The following is a 22118-nucleotide window of genomic DNA, read 5'->3' on the forward strand; positions in this document are numbered from 1 at the left end:
TTTACAAAAATTTGCAAAATTTGAAAAATTCACTAAAATGTGTAGAATTCAATAAAATTTGTAAAATTTACGAAAATATGTAAAATTTACGAAAATTTGTAAAATATACAAAAATTTGCTAAATTTACAAAAATTTGCAAAATTTGCGAAAATTTGGCAAATTCACCAAAATGTGTAAAATTTAATAAAGTTTGTAGTTTTCGAAAATTTGTATAATATATGAAAATTTGCTAAATTTACGAAAATTTGCAAAATTTACGAAAATTTGTAAAATTCACCAAAATGTGTAAAATTCAATAAAATTTGTGAAAATTACGAAAATTTGTAAAATTTACGAAAATTCGTAAAATTTGCCAAAATTTGGTTTGGTAAGAGGTAATCTAAGTTGATGTGTGTCATTCATACCTTAAGGGATTATATACAAAGATAGTAAAAAAAATTGAAGAATTTGCAAAATTTACGGAAAGCCGCAAAATTTACAAAAATTTTTAAAATGTACAAAAATTTGTAAAATTTACGAAAATTCGTGAAATTCACGAAAATTTGTAAAATTCACACAAATTTGTGAAATGCAAAAATTTGTAAAATTTACGAAAATTTGTAAAATTTACGAAAATTTGTAAAATTTACGAAAATTTGTTGAATTCACGAAAATTTGTTAAATTTACGAAAATTTGCAAAATTTTCGAAAATTTGCTAATTTTACCAAAATTTGCAAAATTTACGAAAATTTGTGAAATTAACCAAAATTGGTAATATTCACCAAAATTTGTGAAATTTACGAAAATTTGCAAAATTTACGAAAATTTGTAAAATTTACAAAAATTGGTAAAATTTACGAAAATTTGTGAAATTTACGAAAACTTGCTAAATTTACGAAAATTTGCAAAATTTACGAAAAACCAAATTTTGAAAAAGTTACGGAAATTTGCAAAAATTTACGAAAATTTGAAAAATTTGCAAAAATTTTGTAAAATTTGCAAAAAAATTGTAAAATTTACGAAAATGCGTACAATTTACGAAAATTCGGAAAATTTTCAAAGATTCGTAAAATCTACGAAAATTCGTAAAATATACGGAAATCTGTAAAATTTGCAAAAATTTGTAAAATTTACAAAAATTTGTAAAATTTACAAAAATTTGCAAAATTTTCAAAAGCTTGCATAATTTGCAAAAATTCGTTAAATTTACGAAAATTTGTGAAATTTACAAAAATTTGTAAAATTTTGAAAATTTTCCAAAATTTGTAAAATTTACAAAAGTTTATAAAATTTACGAAAATTTGCAAAATAACGAAAATAAGTAAAATTAACGAAAATTTGTAAAATTCACGAAAATTTGTAAAATTTACGAAAATTTGCGAAATTTACGAAAAATTTGTAAAAGTTACGGAAATTTGTAAAATTTACGAAAATATTTGTAAAACTTACGAAAATTTGTTAAATTTACAAAAATTTGTAAAATTTACAAAAATGCGCAAAATCAACGAAAACTCGGAAAATTTTCAAAAATTTGTAAAATATACGAAAATTTGTAACATTTACTCAAATTTGTAAAATATACAAAAATTTGCAAAATTTACAAAAAATTGCAAAATTTGAAAAATTCACTAAAATGTGTGAAATTCAATAAAATTTGTAAAATTTACGAAAATTTGTAAAATATACGAAAATTTGCTAAATTTACGAAAATTTGCGAAAATTTGGTAAATTCACCAAAATGTGTGAAATTCAATAAAATTTGCAAAATTTTCGAAAATTTGTAAAATATATGAAAATTTGTAAAATATATGAAAATTTGTAAAATATATGAAAATTTGCTAAATTTACGAAAATTTGCAAAATTTACGAAAATTTGTAAAATTTACCAAAATGTGTGAAATTCAATAAAATTTGTAAAAATTACGAAAATTTGTAAAACTTACGAAAATTCGTAAAATTCACAAAAATTTGTTAAATTTACGAAAATTCATAAAAAATTGTAAAATTTACGAAAAATTAACAAAAATTTGTAAAAGTTACAGAAATTTGAAAAATTACGAAAATTTGTAAAATATCCGAATATTTGTTAAATTCACAAAAAGTTGTAAAATTTACGAAAATGCGTAAAATTTGTAAAATGTACAATAATTTGTAAAATTCATAAAAATTTGTAAAATTTACGAAAATTTACAAAAAAGTTGCTATTTTAGTCATTTGAAATTTATAGGTTGTAAGTAGAGAAATTAACGCAAGCTGAGTTTCCGCACACCACGCATTCGATCTGCTTATTTTATTTGAGTTCAGATTTATTCAAGGGGAATTCCACGAGGATCCGTCCGAAAATCTCCAACATCGTGACCGACCATTTTATATTCCGATGAAACTTTACAGGTTTCATCGGCATGGAAGGCTAAACATTTTCTACGCTGAATAAAATTATTTTGACGCAAGCGCAATTTTTTAAAAGGGCGTTGATGTTTCTATGCGCATAAAATTAATTTTTTTTGTTCGGTTAGTCTTTTTTATACATCAAAACTTTCCGAGAACGAGTTATAGGGGATGAATACTTCTTCACGAAAAAAAATATGCGCTGAAAAAAATCTTCTCATTTTCTACAAAAACAAAAATTTATATTAAAAATTTAAATTGCAAAAGACACCATTTTTCTAATTTTTTTATATTTTGTCAACAAAAACCCATAAGAGAAAAAAAACATTTTGAATATAATTGCATGATGGAGAACTTATTGGTAAAAAAGTGCTTCTAACAATAACTTTATACATGTTTTTAAATTTCATACTAATTAACATACAAAACTGCAATTTTTATACAGAATATGATTCTAAGTATCATTTTAAATCAAAAAGCATTTAACAAAGATCATCTAAAATGCGATAATTTTCGAGATATTTGAAATTTTGCACCAATAAAAACTAATAGTTCGTGTAACTATGCCCTTTTAAAAAGTTATTTGCTTTACCCCATCATAATATGTCAAAAATCTAATGTTTATCATTTTAAAGACTTAAAAGAAACTTGTTCATTGTATTTGGATCATGGAGAAACTTTCAATGAAAAAGTTTGCCTAACAACAACTTTTGACATATTTATAAAATTCATGCTATTTGCAGTCAAAAATACAATTTTATTTTTGAGTATGATTCTAAAGGCCATTTTAAATCGAAATGCTCATAACATTAGTTTTCTGAAACGTAATCGTTCTCGAGATATTTTAAATTTTGTTTTATGAACACAAAAATTTTGTGTTTTTACCACCTTTTCATAAGTTTTTCGCGTTGCTCAATCAACAGTAATAGGTTTTTCAAAAAGCCCATAACATTTCCTGTAACTTTCCTTTTGACATCAAAGCGATAATGTAAACCATTTGAAGGCTACATGAAAACAATCAACATATGATTCAACTACATAGTTTAATCATCAGACCCTATGGTTGAATCATGTAGCTTTCAAATGGTTTACAATATCGCCTTGATGTTAAAGAGAAAGTTACAGGAAATGTTATGGGCTTTCCGAAAAACTGTTACTGTTGATGGAGAAACGTGAATAACTTATGAAAAGGTCGTAATAAAGCAAAATAATTGTGTTGTTAAAACAAAATTTAAAATATCTCGAGAACAACCAAATTTCAGATTTTTTTTTGTTATTAGTATTTAGATTTAAAATTTAAAAATAAATTTGTATTTTTTACTGCACATAGCATGAATTATAAAAATATGTCAACTTTTTTATTGCAAGTTTATCCATGATACAAATATACTGAAAAAGTTTCTTTCGCATCTCTAAAATGATAAAAATTAGATTTTTGACATTTTATGATAGGGTAACGCAAATAACTTTTAAAAAGGGCATAATTACACGAATTATTGGTTTTTGTAGAAGCAAAATTTCAAATATCTCGAAAACTATCGCATTTTAGATGATTTTTGTTAAATGCTTTTTGATTTAAAATGATACTTAGAATCTTATTCTGTAAAAAAAGTCACAGTTTTGTATGTCAATTAGTATGAAATTTAAAAACATGTATAAAGTTATTGTTAGAAAAACTTTTTTACTAATAAAATCTGCATCATTCAATTAAATTCAAAATGTCTCTTTTCTCTTAAGGTTTTTGTTGACAAAATATAAAAAATTTAGAAAATGGGTTTTTTTTTAAATTTAAATTTTTAATATAAATTTTTGTTTTTGTAGAAAATGACACAATATTTTTTTCAGTGTATATTTTCTTTCGTGGAGAAGTATTCATTCCCTATAACTCGTTCTCAGGAAGTTTTTTTTATTTTGTTGAAGTGATAATTTTTGCCTAACGTCCATTATTCTAATCGTCCATTATGCCCAACGTATTAATGCCTAACGTCCATTATGCCTAACGTACGTATGCCAAACGTCCGTGTGCCTAACGAATTTATGCCTAATGGGGTACACTCGTATTTTTTGTCGACCAGTGTAGTACCGTTTTATGTTATTTCTAGACTGTCTTTGAATATATGTGTCATGTTGTTTTGAGTTAATTAATAATTATTTACAAATTAATTTAGAAGCGTGTCTCTCGGTTATTGGAAAAGCAACGATGCTTCCCACCCTTTAACCAAACATCGGGTTTCACTGAAATTTAACGACTTTCGTCACAACTTCGTGTAAGCGCATAACACACACACACCTACACAGAAAGAAAACACACGTACGCGATGAATTCCGCACTCCGCCCACGCTCCTAACGTGATATTTCCGCAGCCAACCGCCTAAGGCGGAGGTCGCATGTTGTTCAAATCTGACCGAGTGCGGCGGTGAGGGTTAGCCGCTGGATAGGAAATCCAATGCCTAAGCAAACCATCGAGCAAGCAGATAATATCGCGGTCCGCGGGCTAACCAGAGAGAGAGAAAGAGACTGATGGAACATAAACAAACTTTCGCGTGAAAACAGTGCACATCTAATCAGATGATGGTTTGTTCTGCCAGGGTACACACAAAGCAACCGCACAGCTAAGCCGCCGCCGCTAGGATATCGCTCCAGGGGCCGACGACGATAGTGATTTTCAACTGACGAATGCAACAACACATCACAATTCGTGCCAGGATTACCAACTGCAGTGTAACGGAACGATCAAAACGCTTGCTGCCAAGCTGCGGAAAGTCGGTCAGGATCCGGTGCGATCAGTTGTGTGCGATACGGAGGGGTTTTTGTTTGGAAATCTGATGTTCTAGAAAATGCCAGATCCTGTGTACGCAACTGAACATCAGCGCCGAAGCAATCATGTGTATATATGATTTGCGGACGCGACAGTTTGCTATCACCGCCGGAGTTAGAGGTTTACGGTCGCCATGTTGTTTATAGTGTAAAATTAATGCACTGTAATTTGGACCGCAGCAGCAGAGGTTCGCCTACAAACAATCCCCCGGGAGCATCTGGAGCGGGATGCTCGTTCGTGGTTGACGGTTTTTGGTGTTCCTATGACAGTTGGTGATTATTTTCAACCGGCTAACGGTCGGTTAACGGAAGACCGAGAGGCGGACAGGTAGCTCTACTTTATCCACAACCTCGAGCCTGCAGCTGTGTCACAATCTGTGTTTAATTAAAATTCAATACAGCACGACGGCGAATTCGATGGCGCAGTCAATGGTGGTCTAATTTCCACCTCAAATCCAGCGAATTCAGTTGATTGAACTTGTTTTGTGGGCAGCGAGGTATTCTCAGGTAGACTCACAAACACAGTAGGCGCCACCAGATATTATGTTTTACCTTTCCGTCGGATAATGGCGGGCTGGTCCTTCGGAAAGTTTTGTCCAACGCGTGTGCTGTCTATGTGCGTTGGACATCCACGTTGGGTGGTAAGAAATTTGATAGCACGCCTGATGTGCAGGTATTTTCACAAAACTTTTAAAAATGAAATATTTCAAACAGTGATGACAGTATAAAACTACTCATAATGGTGTCCAAATTGGAACAACCCTACTTTACACACTTTTAGGACCTGGTCCATCAACAGCCATAAACACAGCACGAACAGGATCGGTTTTCTCGGCCATTCAAGTTGGGCGAAAACTCTCGTCACACAAGCGCCTGTCTGTCGCCTCGTTTGCCTGTTTGCAATGACCAACAACCATCATCAACAACAACAGCAACAAAAATAACGACACAAAATATCACACATATTGGAAGTGCAATCAAGTTGTAGATATTTCGCCGAGATTTTCTATGATAGCCACTCCGAATGGATGGAGTGGCAATTCCGCATCACCGGAACTCGCACGTTTCCTGTCTAATTTGGTTGGTTGGTTGCATTTACGGTTGTTTGACGTAGGATTACGCCTTTGTTTTCGATATTGGAGTGCACTTTACAAACTCAACAAAAATGCAACGAAATGCAGTTAGATTTTGAGTGCTTATAAATCAACCATTTCACGATACAGTTTCCTAATGTTTGCATCTATCTCTCGAAAATACTTCCATGAAAAGTTTCCAGTGTATAGAAACCGATTTAATTCAACTTAACAGTGCATTTGTGCTTTATTTATTCATCCAAACTATGATTCGATGTCGTTGAGGTGAGTATCAAATTTTTGTACGGGCATTCGCTTATTTTTCCAATTCGAACGAAACTTTGCAGTTGTGTTCGGTTAATGAATCTCCATGATTTTTTCTGGCAATTGCAATATTCTGATACAAGAGCAATTTTTCGAAAGGACGTAGACGTTTATGCATGCATTAATTCCAATTTTTTTGGCAATTTAAAATCTACACTCACGGGGATCCTTTAAACAGCAATATCGAATGGATGAACACACCGTCTATCTCAACTTTGTGAGCGGGTACGTAGACGCGGTAGCCCTCCATAAAAGACTAACCGCTTACTTTACTTAATTAACACAGGTCGAATTTTCGAGATATCTGTCACGGTTGCATAATTCTGCCTCAGGTCCCTCCTAAATAGTTAAACAACTTGCCGGTTTATCTTTAATCTGAAAAAAAGATCAGCTATGGTTCGACCGAGTTCAATGTGTATGATTTTAAAAGGGATGTCGAAATCTTTGATGATGCCTCTTGATTGACATCTATTTTCCCACCAGATGGATTTAATCAGAATAGTTTATTTATGTACGGACTTTGAGTCCGGCGTGAACTGAAAACGTAAAGAAAACGAAAGAAAAAAACAGAAATTAGTGAGATATAATTAATTGAAAAACAAAATAGAGGGTTGTACAGCAAAAATGTTGTACCTATCTTCACTCGTTATATGGCTGGAAGATACTGATTTTATATGCACGAAGAATGTGAATAAACTTATATGAGCAACAGGTCATACAATCATCTTTGTTTCATTCGCACGCGTAAAAAGATGGATAGGTAAAATCTGGCACATAACAGAAATGTCGTGACGACACTTGAATTGGTAATTCAAATCTATTAATATACTTCGTGAAGGGTGCGACACTTTCAAACTGGCGTAACTTTTTTCATACTTGGCCGAATTGAACCAAATTTTACCCAGTTTTTCTTTACAGTGTATTGATTTCATTTGCTAAGTTTTCCAACTGTCAGTGAGAATCCGGTCCAGATGGAAGAAAATCAACAATCGACTAATCATACACGACGCTGGTGGTTCAGTGGTAAACGTGACCGTCACTTACCCCAGTGGATCTGGGTCCAATCCCAATTATGCGTTTATAAAAATGTGTATTTTGACGATTGAAATAATTTCTTAGAATATATGACCCGTGGGAATGATATTTGAAAACATATTTTAACAAAATCTTTTTGGGAGCCATTCAAATGTAACGAACAATAAGTTCTTAACCCGTTGCGACGCGAGTTTTTCTTCATTTTTAAAACTGTTTTTTTAACTTTATATAGGTTTACGGGGTCGCTGATTCTGATACTGACGTCGGAAATGTAAAATTCAAAATGGCGGATCCAATATGGCATCTAAGATTGCCAAAATTTCATATTTTTATAATGGCCTAAAGCGTCTTACAAGGGGGTTTTCGGATTGGCTGATTCTGATTCCGATGTCCAAAATGTAAAATTCAAAATAACGGATCCAATATGGCGCCTGTGCTTGGCTAAATTTCATGTTTTTTTATATTGGCCATAAACGCCTTACGAGGGATTTTTGGGGTTGCTGATTGTGATTCTGACGTCGAAAATGTAAAATTCATAATAGCGGATCCAATATGGTGACTGTGTTTGGCTAAATTTTTTTTTATATTGACCTAAAACGTCTTACAAGACGGTTTTGGGGGTCACTGATTTTAATTCTGACGTCAAAAATGTAAAATTCCAAATAACTGACCTGATATGGCGACTGTGCTTGACAAAATTTAACAATTTTTTTATTGGCCTAAAACGTCTTACAAGGGGGTTTTCGGGGTTGCTGAATGTGATTCTGACGTCGAAAATGTGAAATTCAAAATGGCGGATCCAATATGGCGACTGTGTTTGGCTAAATTTCATGTTTTTTCATATTGGCCTGAAACGTCTTACAAGACGGTTTTGGGGGTCACTGATTCTAATTCTGACGTCAAAAATGTCAAAATAACTGATCCGATATGGCGACTGTGCTTGACTACATTTCACAATTTTTATATTGGCCTGTAACGTCTTACGAGGGGGTTTTCGGGGTTGCTGATTTTGATTCTGACCTCGAAAATGTAAAATTCAAAATGACGGATTCAATATGGCAACTGTGCTTGGCTTAATTTCAGGTTTTTTTATATTGACCTAAAACGTCTTAGAAGGGGATTGTAAAATTCAAAACAGCGGATCCAATATGGCGACTGTGCTTGGCTGAGTTTTATGTTTTTTTATATTGGCCTAAAACGTCATACAAGAGGGTTTTTGGGGTTTCTGATTGTGATTCTGATGTCGAAAATGTAAAATTTAAAATGGCGGATCCAATATGGCGACTGCGCTAACTTTTATGTTTTTTATATTGGCCTAAAACGTCTTACAAAGAGGCTTTCGGGGTCGCTGATTCTGATTCTGACGTAGAAGAAAATGTAAAATTGAAAATGGCTGATCTAATATAAAGACTGGGTTTAGCTAAATATCATGTTTTTTTATGTTGACCTATAACGAAATCAGCGACTCAAAAAAAAACCGTGAATCGAGTTTTACACTGAATGTAACAAAATTTGCCAATTTTATAAAAAAATGGTTGCCATTTTGTAGGCGCCATTTTGAATTTTCGAGTTCTGTTATCAAAATCGTATACTGATTACGAAAACCTCAAAAACAACATAATCTATTTTTATACCAGTTGATAAGATCCCTGTCTCACAGAATGTTAATCAGCAACCCCAAAAACTTTCGTGAATCGAATTTGCTGCTCATTGTAACAAAATTCGCAAATTTCGTAAAAAATGGCTGCCATTGTGTAGCCGCCATTTTGAATTTTCAAGTTCTGTTATCAGAATTGTAATCAGTGACCTCAAAAACCACATAATCTATTTTTATGCCAGTTGAGAAGATCCTTGTCTCTCAGAATCTTTTATAGACCAACATAATATAAACTCCATTTTTGCATATTTTGGTATTTAAAAAAAACTGACCTACGAAAAATTCTGAAAATAATCTACTAGTTAGTTCAATGTTTTAGATACTTGAAAAACAAATTTTTAGATCTCTAGGACTTTTAGTTCAGACACAGCCGAATTTATTGTAAAAAAATGAGATTTTCGAGTTTCAGTTGTTAATAACTAATAACTAATTAACAAATTCATATAATTTTTTGTGCAAGTTGTACTCCATCCCTAAGAATTTATTTACATTCCTACGAGTTAATTTAAAGAAAGGATTCGTATTTATATCTCAACACTAACTAAAAATCCAATAAAAACTTAGGAGAAGTAGGTGGGTCCCGAATACGTCCCACTGCGTCGCAAATGGTTAAAACGCTCATAACAAAAAATTTCCGAAATGTGGTAGATCTCGAGATATTTTACATTTTGTAATAAGTTATTTGTATTTCTCCATCAACAATAGAAGGGTTTTCAAAAGGCCCATAACTTTCCCTTTGACATCATGGCGATATTGTGAACCATTTTGCTTTGAACCACTCGTACAAAACCATGCGCACTCCCCACGCTCAACTAATGTCCCCTGGATAAGTTCGTCAGTGTAGCAGACACATACGACATAAATAAAAAAAAAATATCCTGTTCGGTTAAAAGAAATTTCAACTCGACCGGCGGACACGTGGTCCCCTACAAGTCCGTCAATTCAAGCGAAATAAGACCAAAAATATGCAAACCCGAAAATAATTAAAGTAATACTAACTATTGCTTGTTTGCGTAAAATATGAAAAAATTAGTCACATAGCCAAGGTGGTTCGTTCTCAACGCTAGCGCTGTTAATTAATGCTTGTAAAAATAGATGATAAGAGACGCGGACGCAGATAACTGACCATCGCTTCAGCCACTGCTGTTACTACTGTGCTTTCATTTGCACTTGCACAGACATTTTCCGATCTCGACGACCTGAGTACCATTCGACTGACGTACGATCACTGTCGCCCGTACGATAATCATATGGTCTTTCTGGGACGTCATCGTATCACAGGAATAGCATAAGGGTTAGTGCATTTGGTCGGAGTCTCAAAGGTTGCGGGTTCTAATCTAGCGACCAGGGGAATTTTTTTTTTGTGCATAATAACTTTCGCTTCATTCACCATTTCGATCAGTTTTCCCCGTTGGATACCACAAAAAAGTCTATTTTTAGTAGATTTACGAATAAATTCGTTCAGCGATATGATTTTTTTGTACATGATCATTTTGAGGATTCTTCGCAAAAAAATCCTTCATATTACGAAAGATGCCGGTAAATATTACAAAGACAGCGTATATTTTATCAATCAAATCGTTTGATTAATGAAATTACGGACACATTTTTTGCCTTTTTGCTTTTCTCATAAAGAAGAGTCATGCAATCACTCTGAACCTCGTCAACATAATCCCGAGCGACCCTGAGGGCCGTGTGTCGTATATCATTCGACTCAGTTCGGCGAGATCGGAAAATATCTGTATGTATGTTTGTGTGTATGTATGTATGTGTGCTAACTTTTCTAAATTAGGTGAGGGCAAAAGCCTCATGCGTAAATTATTTATGGTTTATCCATTTTTTTCCTATGGGGAAAAATGTTGCATACTCACAGGCGTGTGGCTCTCATGCCAAAACGCAGTTTTGGCACCCTCCTTAATATGGTAAAAATGGGCACTTTACCGAAAGCTGCAAAGCTGTGCCGCCAAAGGTCACCCGATACGAGTCCCGTTCAGTACGATTGCACACCATCGATCTCAACTTTGTGAGCGGATATGTAGTAATCCTACATAAAAGACTTATCGCCAGCAACGCCATTTGTTTATTTTAGGCAGAGTATCACAAATCTAAGTTTAACTGGGCTTTAGAAATATCTATCACGGCTGGCATGGCTCGCTTCAACTGCACTCTCATTAAAAAAACTTCATTGGGGACACCGGAGAGGTAGCACAAAAATTATCTTCAGCATAAACGTACAGCAACTATGTGTCTATCCCGCCTTGTGTAGGATGGAAATGCTTCCATAGCTTTGGCCCAAAAACCGTATTTACATAAAGGAAACTTCTATGTTGGGAAGCTTCTTAACCCCGTCTTCGTAGCTTTCAACAAAAATGGCACGATAAATCCGCGTGAAATGTCTCATGAATGTATACTTGGGAACAATGCTATTGACACATGTCTTATCTCCGACCTTACGACTCGCGATATTTGTGCTATCGCGGTCAATATGACTTTTGATAACATACAGAAGAAATACCTTCTGGTGATTTCCAAGGGGTTGCATTATAGCAAAAATGGGCTTCCCCTCGTAATTTGGGGCAGCTCAGATATTAATTTGAGATCGCACCGAATTGACGGAATGCTTAAGTAGTCCAAATTTGAACAAATTTAATGTAGGAAATTGCCCCACATTTGCATGGGCTGGCAAAGATGAGGTGTTAGATGTAACTCTCTGCTCTGACAGTATTAGGCATGAGTTGGTAAACTGGCTCGAACCGTCGTCTTGGGGACGGACATAGCATAGTTGGTAAATCGATTGCCTTGAACGCAGCTCACCTGGGTTCGAATCCCAACTTCGCACATATGGTCAGAGATTTTTCTAAGGAGATTTCTCCAACCCGTCAAAGAGGAGAATGACCCTATGGTTAAAACCTTTACAATCGAAATAAAAGAAAGAACCGTCGTCTCGCTAGATAGCGTCACGTATCGTAATCCCAAATCTACTAACTGGGATCTCCACGAAGATGGCTTGGCGACTAGGTTTCATAGGTGTCTTCCGACGATTGAATCTCCGAGTGACTTGGATAAGGTTGTGGATAAAATAAACTCACTAGTAGTAGCAGCATACCAAGATGCTTGTCCGCTCCGAGTTATGCGTACTTCAAGAGGAACACCTTCGTGGAATACCGACTCAAAAAGTTATGTAGAAGAGCTTGGAATCTTTTTGATACACACTTTCCAGGCAGTACAGAGCCTTGGTCATTTACTCGTAGAATTGTGACAACCGAATCGTTCGAATGGGCGATTGAAAGATTTACTCCGTAGAAGTCTCCGGGAAAAGATGGAATAGTTCCTGTTATACTACAAAAAGGATATGAACACGGCAAGCATGTTTTGAGAAAAAGTTTTTACCTGTAGTCATGCAACAGGATACATTAGCGTGGCGAGTAAAAATTAAAGCTTTAGACCTACCAGCTTGACCTCCACAATATATCATATATTCATATATCACGAACTGGATACACGCAATGCTTAGCAACCGACATCGTTAGGACAAGTTGAGATAAAAAGTGTTTGCGGATGTCTTCAAGGTGTGGTGTCACCGCTTCTGTGGTATCTGGTCGCCGATGGCTTGTTGAGGAAACGTTATAAATTCTCAAATAATGATCCAAGGTATTTGCATTTACACACTTTTTGATTTGAAGGCCACTGTGTGTTGTTGACCAATGATGTCCTCTTATTGAACTATCAGTACAAAACAAAATGTGTCCAAAATCGGTTTGGTCGAATCTAGTTCCGTCTCAGACTCTTCCGAGAACGTGCTAGAATTGGATGAGCCGGATTTGATCCATTTTGTTCCCACGAACACGTGTCATCCAATCGAAATTGCGTCATGATAAAGTGACAACTCAAAATGAGCAAAGAAAAAATTACGAATGCAAGGGACCTATTTAGGAACTGTATAAAACAGTAGAAAAAAAATGATTACGACTGTTAGTGTAAAGCTTTTGCAGTTCGGAAAAAGCGATAGTGCTGGACACATAGGAGATGGCATTTCCACTATCCCTATGTCTGTCGCTACAAAGTTATCATAATAGCCGATCCAAATCTTCAAGTATTTGTATATCTGTTTGAAGAATAAAAAATTTGGTGTTAGTTTGGGTATATAGTCTAACTAATAGCAAGCTGATGCCAGTTACTGACGAGTGGAGCGCGAAACATTCAAATTCAACTTTTATCATTTTTCAGCACAATTTCTCTACTAAAGCGATTAAGTTGAACCTTAATCCCCAGCCCAGTTCAAGTGGCAGCAAAAGTATCAGCGCACTGACCAGCGCCGCAAGAAAATCGCTTAAACACCATGGTTAGGTTGAGATTGAAAAATTCCTCCCGGAGCGGTCGTCCGATACTTCCAGGCGGCATTGCTGTTGCCGGAAAAGCTGACCGGGGCGGAGCGTGGCGTGACCAAAACATGGAAATGAAAATGTTTCTGTTTTACTTTTGCCTACTATATTTACACTACCATCGCTCGTCTGAGAGCCCATCCGTTCGTCCATTCCCCATTCAGGACGCCAGCGAATCTTGCGGATTTCCCCAAAGGCAAGTCTGAATAAAAACACAACCACCGGAAGATGAAGCTGTTTTTTTTTGCTGCGGTGATTTCGACCCAGAATTACAGCCACGAAAACGAACAAAAATTGTTGGAATTATTTGCTTTTTTGTAGTCAGACTGGCAAAGCTGATCCCAATTCCCCTCGGTGGTGGCGTTTTTTGATGAGTCTGGGGGCATCTTGACCGGCGAGCGTTGGGGCTGGGATAAATTCTGCCATTTCGCCCTTGCTGTATAATCTTGTTCCACGGGTGAGGCAAGGTTTTGAAATGGTAAGTACTTATTTGAAATACAATGGTTCAAAGGCAACAGCGCTTCAAAATGTCCCGTTTCGCTTCGTACTCTCCGGGGTCAAGTCGAGATGATTCCGGGAACTAACAATTGCTGAGTTTTTGCTTTGTTAGTGGTACCACCCCCTGGTGAGTAAATGATTAAGATGAATCATTTAATTTCGTTCTGCCTGTTTGTTGCTTTGTGTTGATCGTGGTATGTAATTTGTCAGAGACTGGCCCTTCCCCCCACTCGGGGATCAATTTGAGCAGTTCCCGTAACTGTGGCAAACTCAAAATCGTACCTTTTGGGCGACGAATATTTCATAGATCGCACAGACGCCGGTGATGGTGATGCCCTGCTCCTTGCAGAGCATCGCCGTTGTGACGAACATTATCGCGACCGAGAGATAGCGCCAGCCTGGAAGAGAAGAGAAAACATTTGCTTAGGTTAGATCGCTGGAGATGAATATTTTCACTCAATGTTAAATTTCATTATAATCGAATAACTTGATTTAGAACAAAAGCATCACTTGTTGTTTTTGATTAGCTTGAAACAATACGCCTTTTCAGTGAACGTCTATAAGCAGATTATAAACGTTCGAAGCAGCGTGTTCTCGGTGAAAGGCCGCACAGTGGAATAATTTGTAATTAAATATGGTCAAACATTTAATAATTTGGTGGTGATCTCAGAAACCCACTATTTTCGTCGTTCAATATTTTCCAAAAAGTGAAACTCGCACACGCGAAGCTTTCCTCCTTCGAAGTGACTGAACTTTCAAGATTCACATACGGCACAGGAAATAAATCCTACCAACTGACATGGCGTGAAAGTGAGTCTTGAATTACTCCACAGAAACAAACACTCCAACAATACACAGTACACCATTCAACATTTACAAACCCGTTCCCTTCCCATCCTTGGCAACCATATTTTTTCCTGAGCCGTCGTCGTCTCCATCGAGCCGCAATGTTAACAGCATGAATCCAATTCTGCAGCAACCTGGCGACACATGAAGCGGTTGGGAAATGTCAAGCACCGACAAAATAAATATTCAAATATGGTTGAAAAATGAAAAAAGAGAATTTTATTTAATTAAAACCTTATCGTGCTCAGAATTTTCGCGTTCGCCTTGACACTGGCATATGTACGTACGCCACGGCTCCACACGTTCGAACGATTTAAGATGCTCCAATTCGGCTCCTCGCCGTCTCGTTGTAGTCGTTCTTTGCGAGGATAGCAAGTCGCAGTACCTACGTACCTTACTGTGTTTATTCAAACACTTTAAGGACCGTTGGCGGTCGTGCAGCAAAGGAGTAGACGGGAAAAACCTCATCTTTGGGCTCTGGGTAATACAAGCGAAATGTTTCTCCATTTACACTTCATACCGAATACATAAACGTGTCACGTACGGGGGAAGCGAGGGCAACCGGCCACCCGGCAGACCAAGTGCAGAGCCGTCGCTAGTCAGGCTCAGTCGGGAGCAGCCAATTTAAAGAATTTTGTTATGAATGATGAGTAATACATTGGATATTTTTTATAATAGAAAAAAAATATGTGATGTTGGTTCAAACTATAAATATTTTGCCGTAATTTTACGTCGAATGAAGATAAAATGTTTCGAATCAGAGTTCTCAAACGAAAATGAGAGCAGCAATATCAATTCGATTTCAAAATATTTCATCTGCAAACAGAACTGCTTCTCTTGCAGGCCGTCGCATGTTAGAAGTCGTTTAGGTGTGAACATAAACAGTGTGGTCAAATTGGGACTAGCGTCAATATGATGCCTAAGTCAAGTGCCAAATTCCGAAGAAACGAAGCCGAAACGCAAATTCTTTGATCCAGTATTTATTTATTTATTTTTTTAGTTATTTATTTTTTTAGTTATTTATTTATTTATTTATTTATTTATTTATTTATTTATTTATTTATTTATTTATTTATTTATTTATTTATTTATTATTTATTTATTTATTTATTTATTTATTTACTCACTTATTTATTTATTTATCGATCCATTTATTTTTATTATAAGCAAGCTTATTCAACAAAGCTCACTCAGGACGATATAACGTATCAGAAATAGAAGTAGTTTTGATTCGGAAAATTTAGCGTTTTTGAAATATTTCTTGCTGTATGTTTGTCGTGTCGCGCATTTTTCAAATAGTCCCAAACTTGATCAGTTTCTCTATAGGGACCACTTAATATGATTTACCTTACTAATTCAATCATTCAGTTTTGAATTATATTTATTCTTATTATTATTATTAAAAAAAATATTATTGATTTAACATTTTAATAATTGAATAATTGATCAATTTATTAATTCAATAATTTATTAATTTTATAATTTAATAATTTAATTATTTATTAATTTAATAATTTAATAATTTGATGATTTAATAATTTAATAATTTAATATTTTAATGATTTAATAATTTAATAATTGAATAATTTAATAGTTTAGTAATTTAGTAACTTAATAATTTAATGATTTAATAATTTAATAATTAATTAATTCAATAATTTATTAAATCAAAAATTTAATAATTTAATAATTTAATAATATAATAATTTAATAATTTAATAATTTAATGATTTAATAATTTAATATTTTAATATTTTAATATTTTAATTATTTAATAATTTAAAAATTTAATAATTTTATAACTTAATAATTTAATAATTTAATAATTAAATAATTGAATAATTTAATAACTTAATAATTTAATGATTTAATCATTTAATAATTAACTAAATCAATAATTTAATAAGTTAACAATTTAATAATTTAATAATGTAATAATTTAATAATTTAATAATATAATAAATTCAACAATATAATAATTTAATAATCTAATAATTTAATAATTTTATAATTTAATAATTTAATAATTTAATAATTTAATAATTTAATAATTTAATCATTTAATAATTTAATAACTTAATAATTTAATAATTTAATAATTTAATGATTTAATAATTTAATAACTTAATAATTTAATAATATAATAATTTATTAATATAATAATTTAATAATTTAATAATTGAATAATGTAATAATTTAATAATTTAATAATTTTATAATTTAATAATTCAATAATTTAATAATTTAACAATTCAATAATTTAATAATTCAATAATTTAATAATATACCAATTCAATAATTTAATAATTTAATAATTTAGTAATTTCATAATTCAATGATTTAATAATTTATTAGTTTAATAATTTAATAATTTAATAATTAACTAATTCAATAATTTAATAATTTAATAATTTATTAATTCAATAATTTAATAATTTAACAATTTATTAATTTAATAATGTAATAATTTAATAATTTAATAATGTAATAATTTAATAATTTAATAATTTAATAATATAATAATTTAATAATTTAATAATTTAATAATTTAATAATTTAATAATTTAATGATTTAATAATTTAATATTTTAATATTTTAATTATTTAATGATTTAATAATTTAATAATTGAGTAATTTAATAGTTAAATAATTTAATAACTTAATAATTTAATGATTTAATAATTTAATAATTAGTTAGTTCAATAATTTATTAATTTAATAATTAAATAATTGAATAATTTAATAGTTTAATAATTTAATAACTTAATAATTTAATGATTTAATCATTTAATAATTAACTAATTCAATAATTTAATAATTTAATAATATACTAATTTAATAATTTAATAATTCAATAATTTAATAATTTAATAACTTAATAATTTATCAATTTAATAATTTAGTAATTTAATGATTTAATAATTTATTAATTTAATAATTTAATAATTTAATAATATAATAGTTTATTAATTTAATAATTTAACAATTTAATAATTTAATAGTTTAATAATTTAATAATTTAATAATTTAATAATTTAATAATATAATAATTTAATAATTTAATAATTTAAAAATTTAATAATTTAATAATCTAATAATTTAATAATTTCATAATTTAATAATTGAATAATTTAATAGTTTAGTAATTTAGTAACTTAATAATTTAATGATTTAATAATTTAATAATTAATTAATTCAATAATTTATTAAATCAAAAATTTAATAATTTAATAATATAATAATTTAATGATTTAATAATTTAATATTTTAATATTTTAATTATTTAATAATTTAAAAATTTAATAATTTTATAACTTAATAATTTAATAATTTAATAATTAAATAATTGAATAATTTAATAACTTAATAATTTAATGATTTAATCATTTAATAATTAACTAAATCAATAATTTAATAAGTTAACAATTTAATAATTTAATAATGTAATAATTTAATAATTTAATAATATAATAAATTCAACAATATAATAATTTAATAATCTAATAATTTAATAATTTTATAATTTAATAATTTAATCATTTAATAATTTAATAACTTAATAATTTAATAATTTAATAATTTAATAATTTAATGATTTAATAATTTAATAACTTAATAATTTAATAATATAATAATTTATTAATATAATAATTTAATAATTTAATAATTGAATAATGTAATAATTTAATAATTTAATAATTTTATAATTTAATAATTCAATAATTTAATAATTTAACAATTCAATAATTTAATAATTCAATAATTTAATAATATACCAATTCAATAATTTAATAATTTAATAATTTAGTAATTTCATAATTCAATGATTTAATAATTTATTAGTTTAATAATTTAATAATTTAATAATTAACTAATTCAATAATTTAATAATTTAATAATTTATTAATTCAATAATTTAATAATTTAACAATTTATTAATTTAATAATGTAATAATTTAATAATTTAATAATGTAATAATTTAATAATTTAATAATATAATAATTTAATAATTTAATCATTTAATCATTTAATGATTTAATAATTTAATAATTTAATATTTTAATATTTTAATTATTTAATGATTTAATAATTTAATAATTGAGTAATTTAATAGTTAAATAATTTAATAACTTAATAATTTAATGATTTAATAATTTAATAATTAGTTAGTTCAATAATTTATTAATTTAATAATTAAATAATTGAATAATTTAATAGTTTAATAATTTAATAACTTAATAATTTAATAATTTAATCATTTAATAATTAACTAATTCAATAATTTAATAATTTAATAATATACTAATTTAATAATTTAATAATTTAATAATTTAATAATTCAATAATTTAATAATTTAATAACTTAATAATTTATCAATTTAATAATTTAGTAATTTAATGATTTAATAATTTATTAATTTAATAATTTAATAATTTAATAATATAATAGTTTATTAATTTAATAATTTAACAATATAATAATATAATAATTTAATAATTTAATAATTTAATAATTTAAAAATTTAATAATTTAATAATCTAATAATTTAATAATTTCATAATTTAATAATTGAATAATTTAATAGTTAAATAATTTAATAACTTAATAATTTAATGATTTAATAATTTAATAATTAGTTAATTCAATAATTTATTAATTTAATAATTTAATAACTTAATAATATAATAATTTAATAATTTATTTATTTCATAATTTAATAATTTAATAATTTAATACTTTATTAATTTAATAATTTAATAATTGAATAATGTAATAATTTAATAATTTTATAATTTAATAATTTAATAATTTAATAATTTAATAATTTAATAATTCAATAATTTAACAATTTAATAATTTAATAATTTAATAATATACTAATTTAATAATTTAATAATTCAATAATTTAGTAATTTAATAATTTAATAATATAATAATTTATTAATTTAATAATTCAATAATTTAACAATTTAATAATTTAATAATTTAATAATATACTAATTTAATAATTTAATAATTCAATAATTTAGTAATTTAATAATTTAATAATATAATAATTTATTAATTTAATAATTTAATAATTTATTACTTTATTAATGTATTAATTCATTATTTATTAAGTTCGCTCACAGTTCGAAAGTGGAAAAAAATGCATTTGGGCTCCAGATGATCCAGATGATTGCACTAGAATCATTATGAAAAATAAACAGCTAAAGATCCAGTCTACGAAAGCTAAAAAACACCAAACTTTCACAGCGACACAAACAAACAAATTTTACGTGCGTCGCTTCGTTACTTCTACACGTCAGTAACAGAGAAGTTTCGTTACCCCCGACGGTGAGCGAGATGGGTGAACCAAAAAATCAAGGCGCGCCAACCAAAGGAAAATGCTGTCGTGATTGACTTTACAAAAACCTCGAAGAAAACCTACAGTGCGCAAAGTGGAACAACTATTAAAGGGTTAACATGATCCACATTCCACTACATCATACTAAAAATATGGAACCGCTACTAATTTCGGACCTCCGATTAGCACAACTCGTGTTAGATTTTGAGCAAGAGTTAGCTTTCAAGATTTCTAGCCCAAATTTTCTGTGTCCACTGTCCAACGATTCTAGCTAGAGTTTTCAATTTTTTTACAAGTTTTATAATTGTTGTATGACGTCCCGGGTAACTATTTCGCGCCCCGATGCTGGTTGGTCGTCATTTGAAACAGCACTGATAACGTTCAATATACTATTCGAAGCAGTATAGTAACAAAAACCATACGACACGCTGTCGAATACGGCAACATTAAAAACCAAGATCGTCATATGTATGGACAACGATATGTCTGAAATTCGCCTACATGATCTAGCACCGTACACCAGCTTCCCGTAAATATAATATATAAATGACACATTTAAAAAATAATCGTTGTGGCGATACAAAGTGTGTTAGTAAATTCATTCAATTTGCATATAATAATGCCATAGTTGAACAATATTTTCTCAAAATTTCATTGCGTAACGCAGATGATTGAACGAGTGACAGAGAATCACCGTTTTGCGGTGTAAATCATAACTCAAAATATGCTCGACCAATCGTTTTGAAATTTTGTGTTCAGTTCTTCACAATACTTCTCAGGTAATCTTAAGGTAAAGCTTTTTATTTTTTTTCTCGATTTTTGAGTTTTTCGTAGCACTTTGACGGCAAAAACCCGATTTTCACCAAAAATATTAGTTAACACGTTATGGAAAAAATAACAATAATAATAATTTTGTTAGAAGCTCTCACAGTTACCGGAACAAGAAGAACTGTGGAAAATGTCAATTTTATGAGGTACATCCTTAATATCCACTGACACTCACCTAATATTGAAGATATGCTATGAAAATTTAGGAAAATATTGATCCAATGTTGCTTTATTGCACGAAAATTGACTAAATAGACTAACACTTTCTGTGTCGTAAAAAGTGTTTTTGTGAATGATATTTTTTCACGAAAAATACGTACTTCCTCTTATATAGTTTTGAAAACTGCGATTCGGTGTCTACGGTATAGCATTGCGGTGTAAATCTAAGGATTCTAAGGAGTCCATAGATTTTAATCATCCATACACCAGACGAATCAGAAACACCTGACTTGAAGTCTTATTGTGGATTTCTAGTAATCCATCGTTGCGTATATGGTGGAACTGAATAGTAGGAACTTAAGATTCGTCAATACACATTTTATCTTTCAGCCTCAGCTTCACCTTTCGTGTGGATGGTCTAATTTTGAGACTCGGACGTACAGTAAGATCGCAATGAAATCTTCTATCTATGAGATTAATAATTGCTTGTATTTCCATAGCATAGTGCACATTTCAAGGGGAGGGGGGGAAATGTATCAGAATGCTTTTAAGAGGATCAGTAACATTGAAAGTTGTGAAAATTTAGTCCACCATGTCAGAAAATTTCATTAGTCCGTTACTGGACTGAGTGTCTGTTGGAAAAAGGGGGACATTTTGGGTTTTTTGTGTCCCTGGAAGTGGTGGATACTCCTTGTTAGAATTAATATTTCCAAGTCCTGGAGCAAATTGATTCGGCTTTAGTGCTTCACTTCCGTTGGATTTATTGATTGTAGTTGGTG

General features: G+C 30.3%; 1 protein-coding gene across 1 annotated transcript in view; it reads right to left on the reverse strand.

The window, feature by feature from the left end:
- Positions 1 to 22118, reverse strand: part of LOC131689747 (protein O-mannosyl-transferase Tmtc3-like) — a 731596-nt gene that overhangs the window by 296843 nt on the left and 412635 nt on the right. The window contains exon 6 of the mRNA XM_058975042.1: positions 14439 to 14554. Within this exon, the coding sequence (XP_058831025.1) occupies positions 14439 to 14554 (116 nt within the window). The remainder of the gene's footprint in view (positions 1 to 14438; positions 14555 to 22118) is intronic.

This window comes from Topomyia yanbarensis, chromosome 3, assembly GCF_030247195.1.
Source record: "Topomyia yanbarensis strain Yona2022 chromosome 3, ASM3024719v1, whole genome shotgun sequence".
NCBI lineage: Eukaryota > Metazoa > Arthropoda > Insecta > Diptera > Culicidae > Topomyia > Topomyia yanbarensis.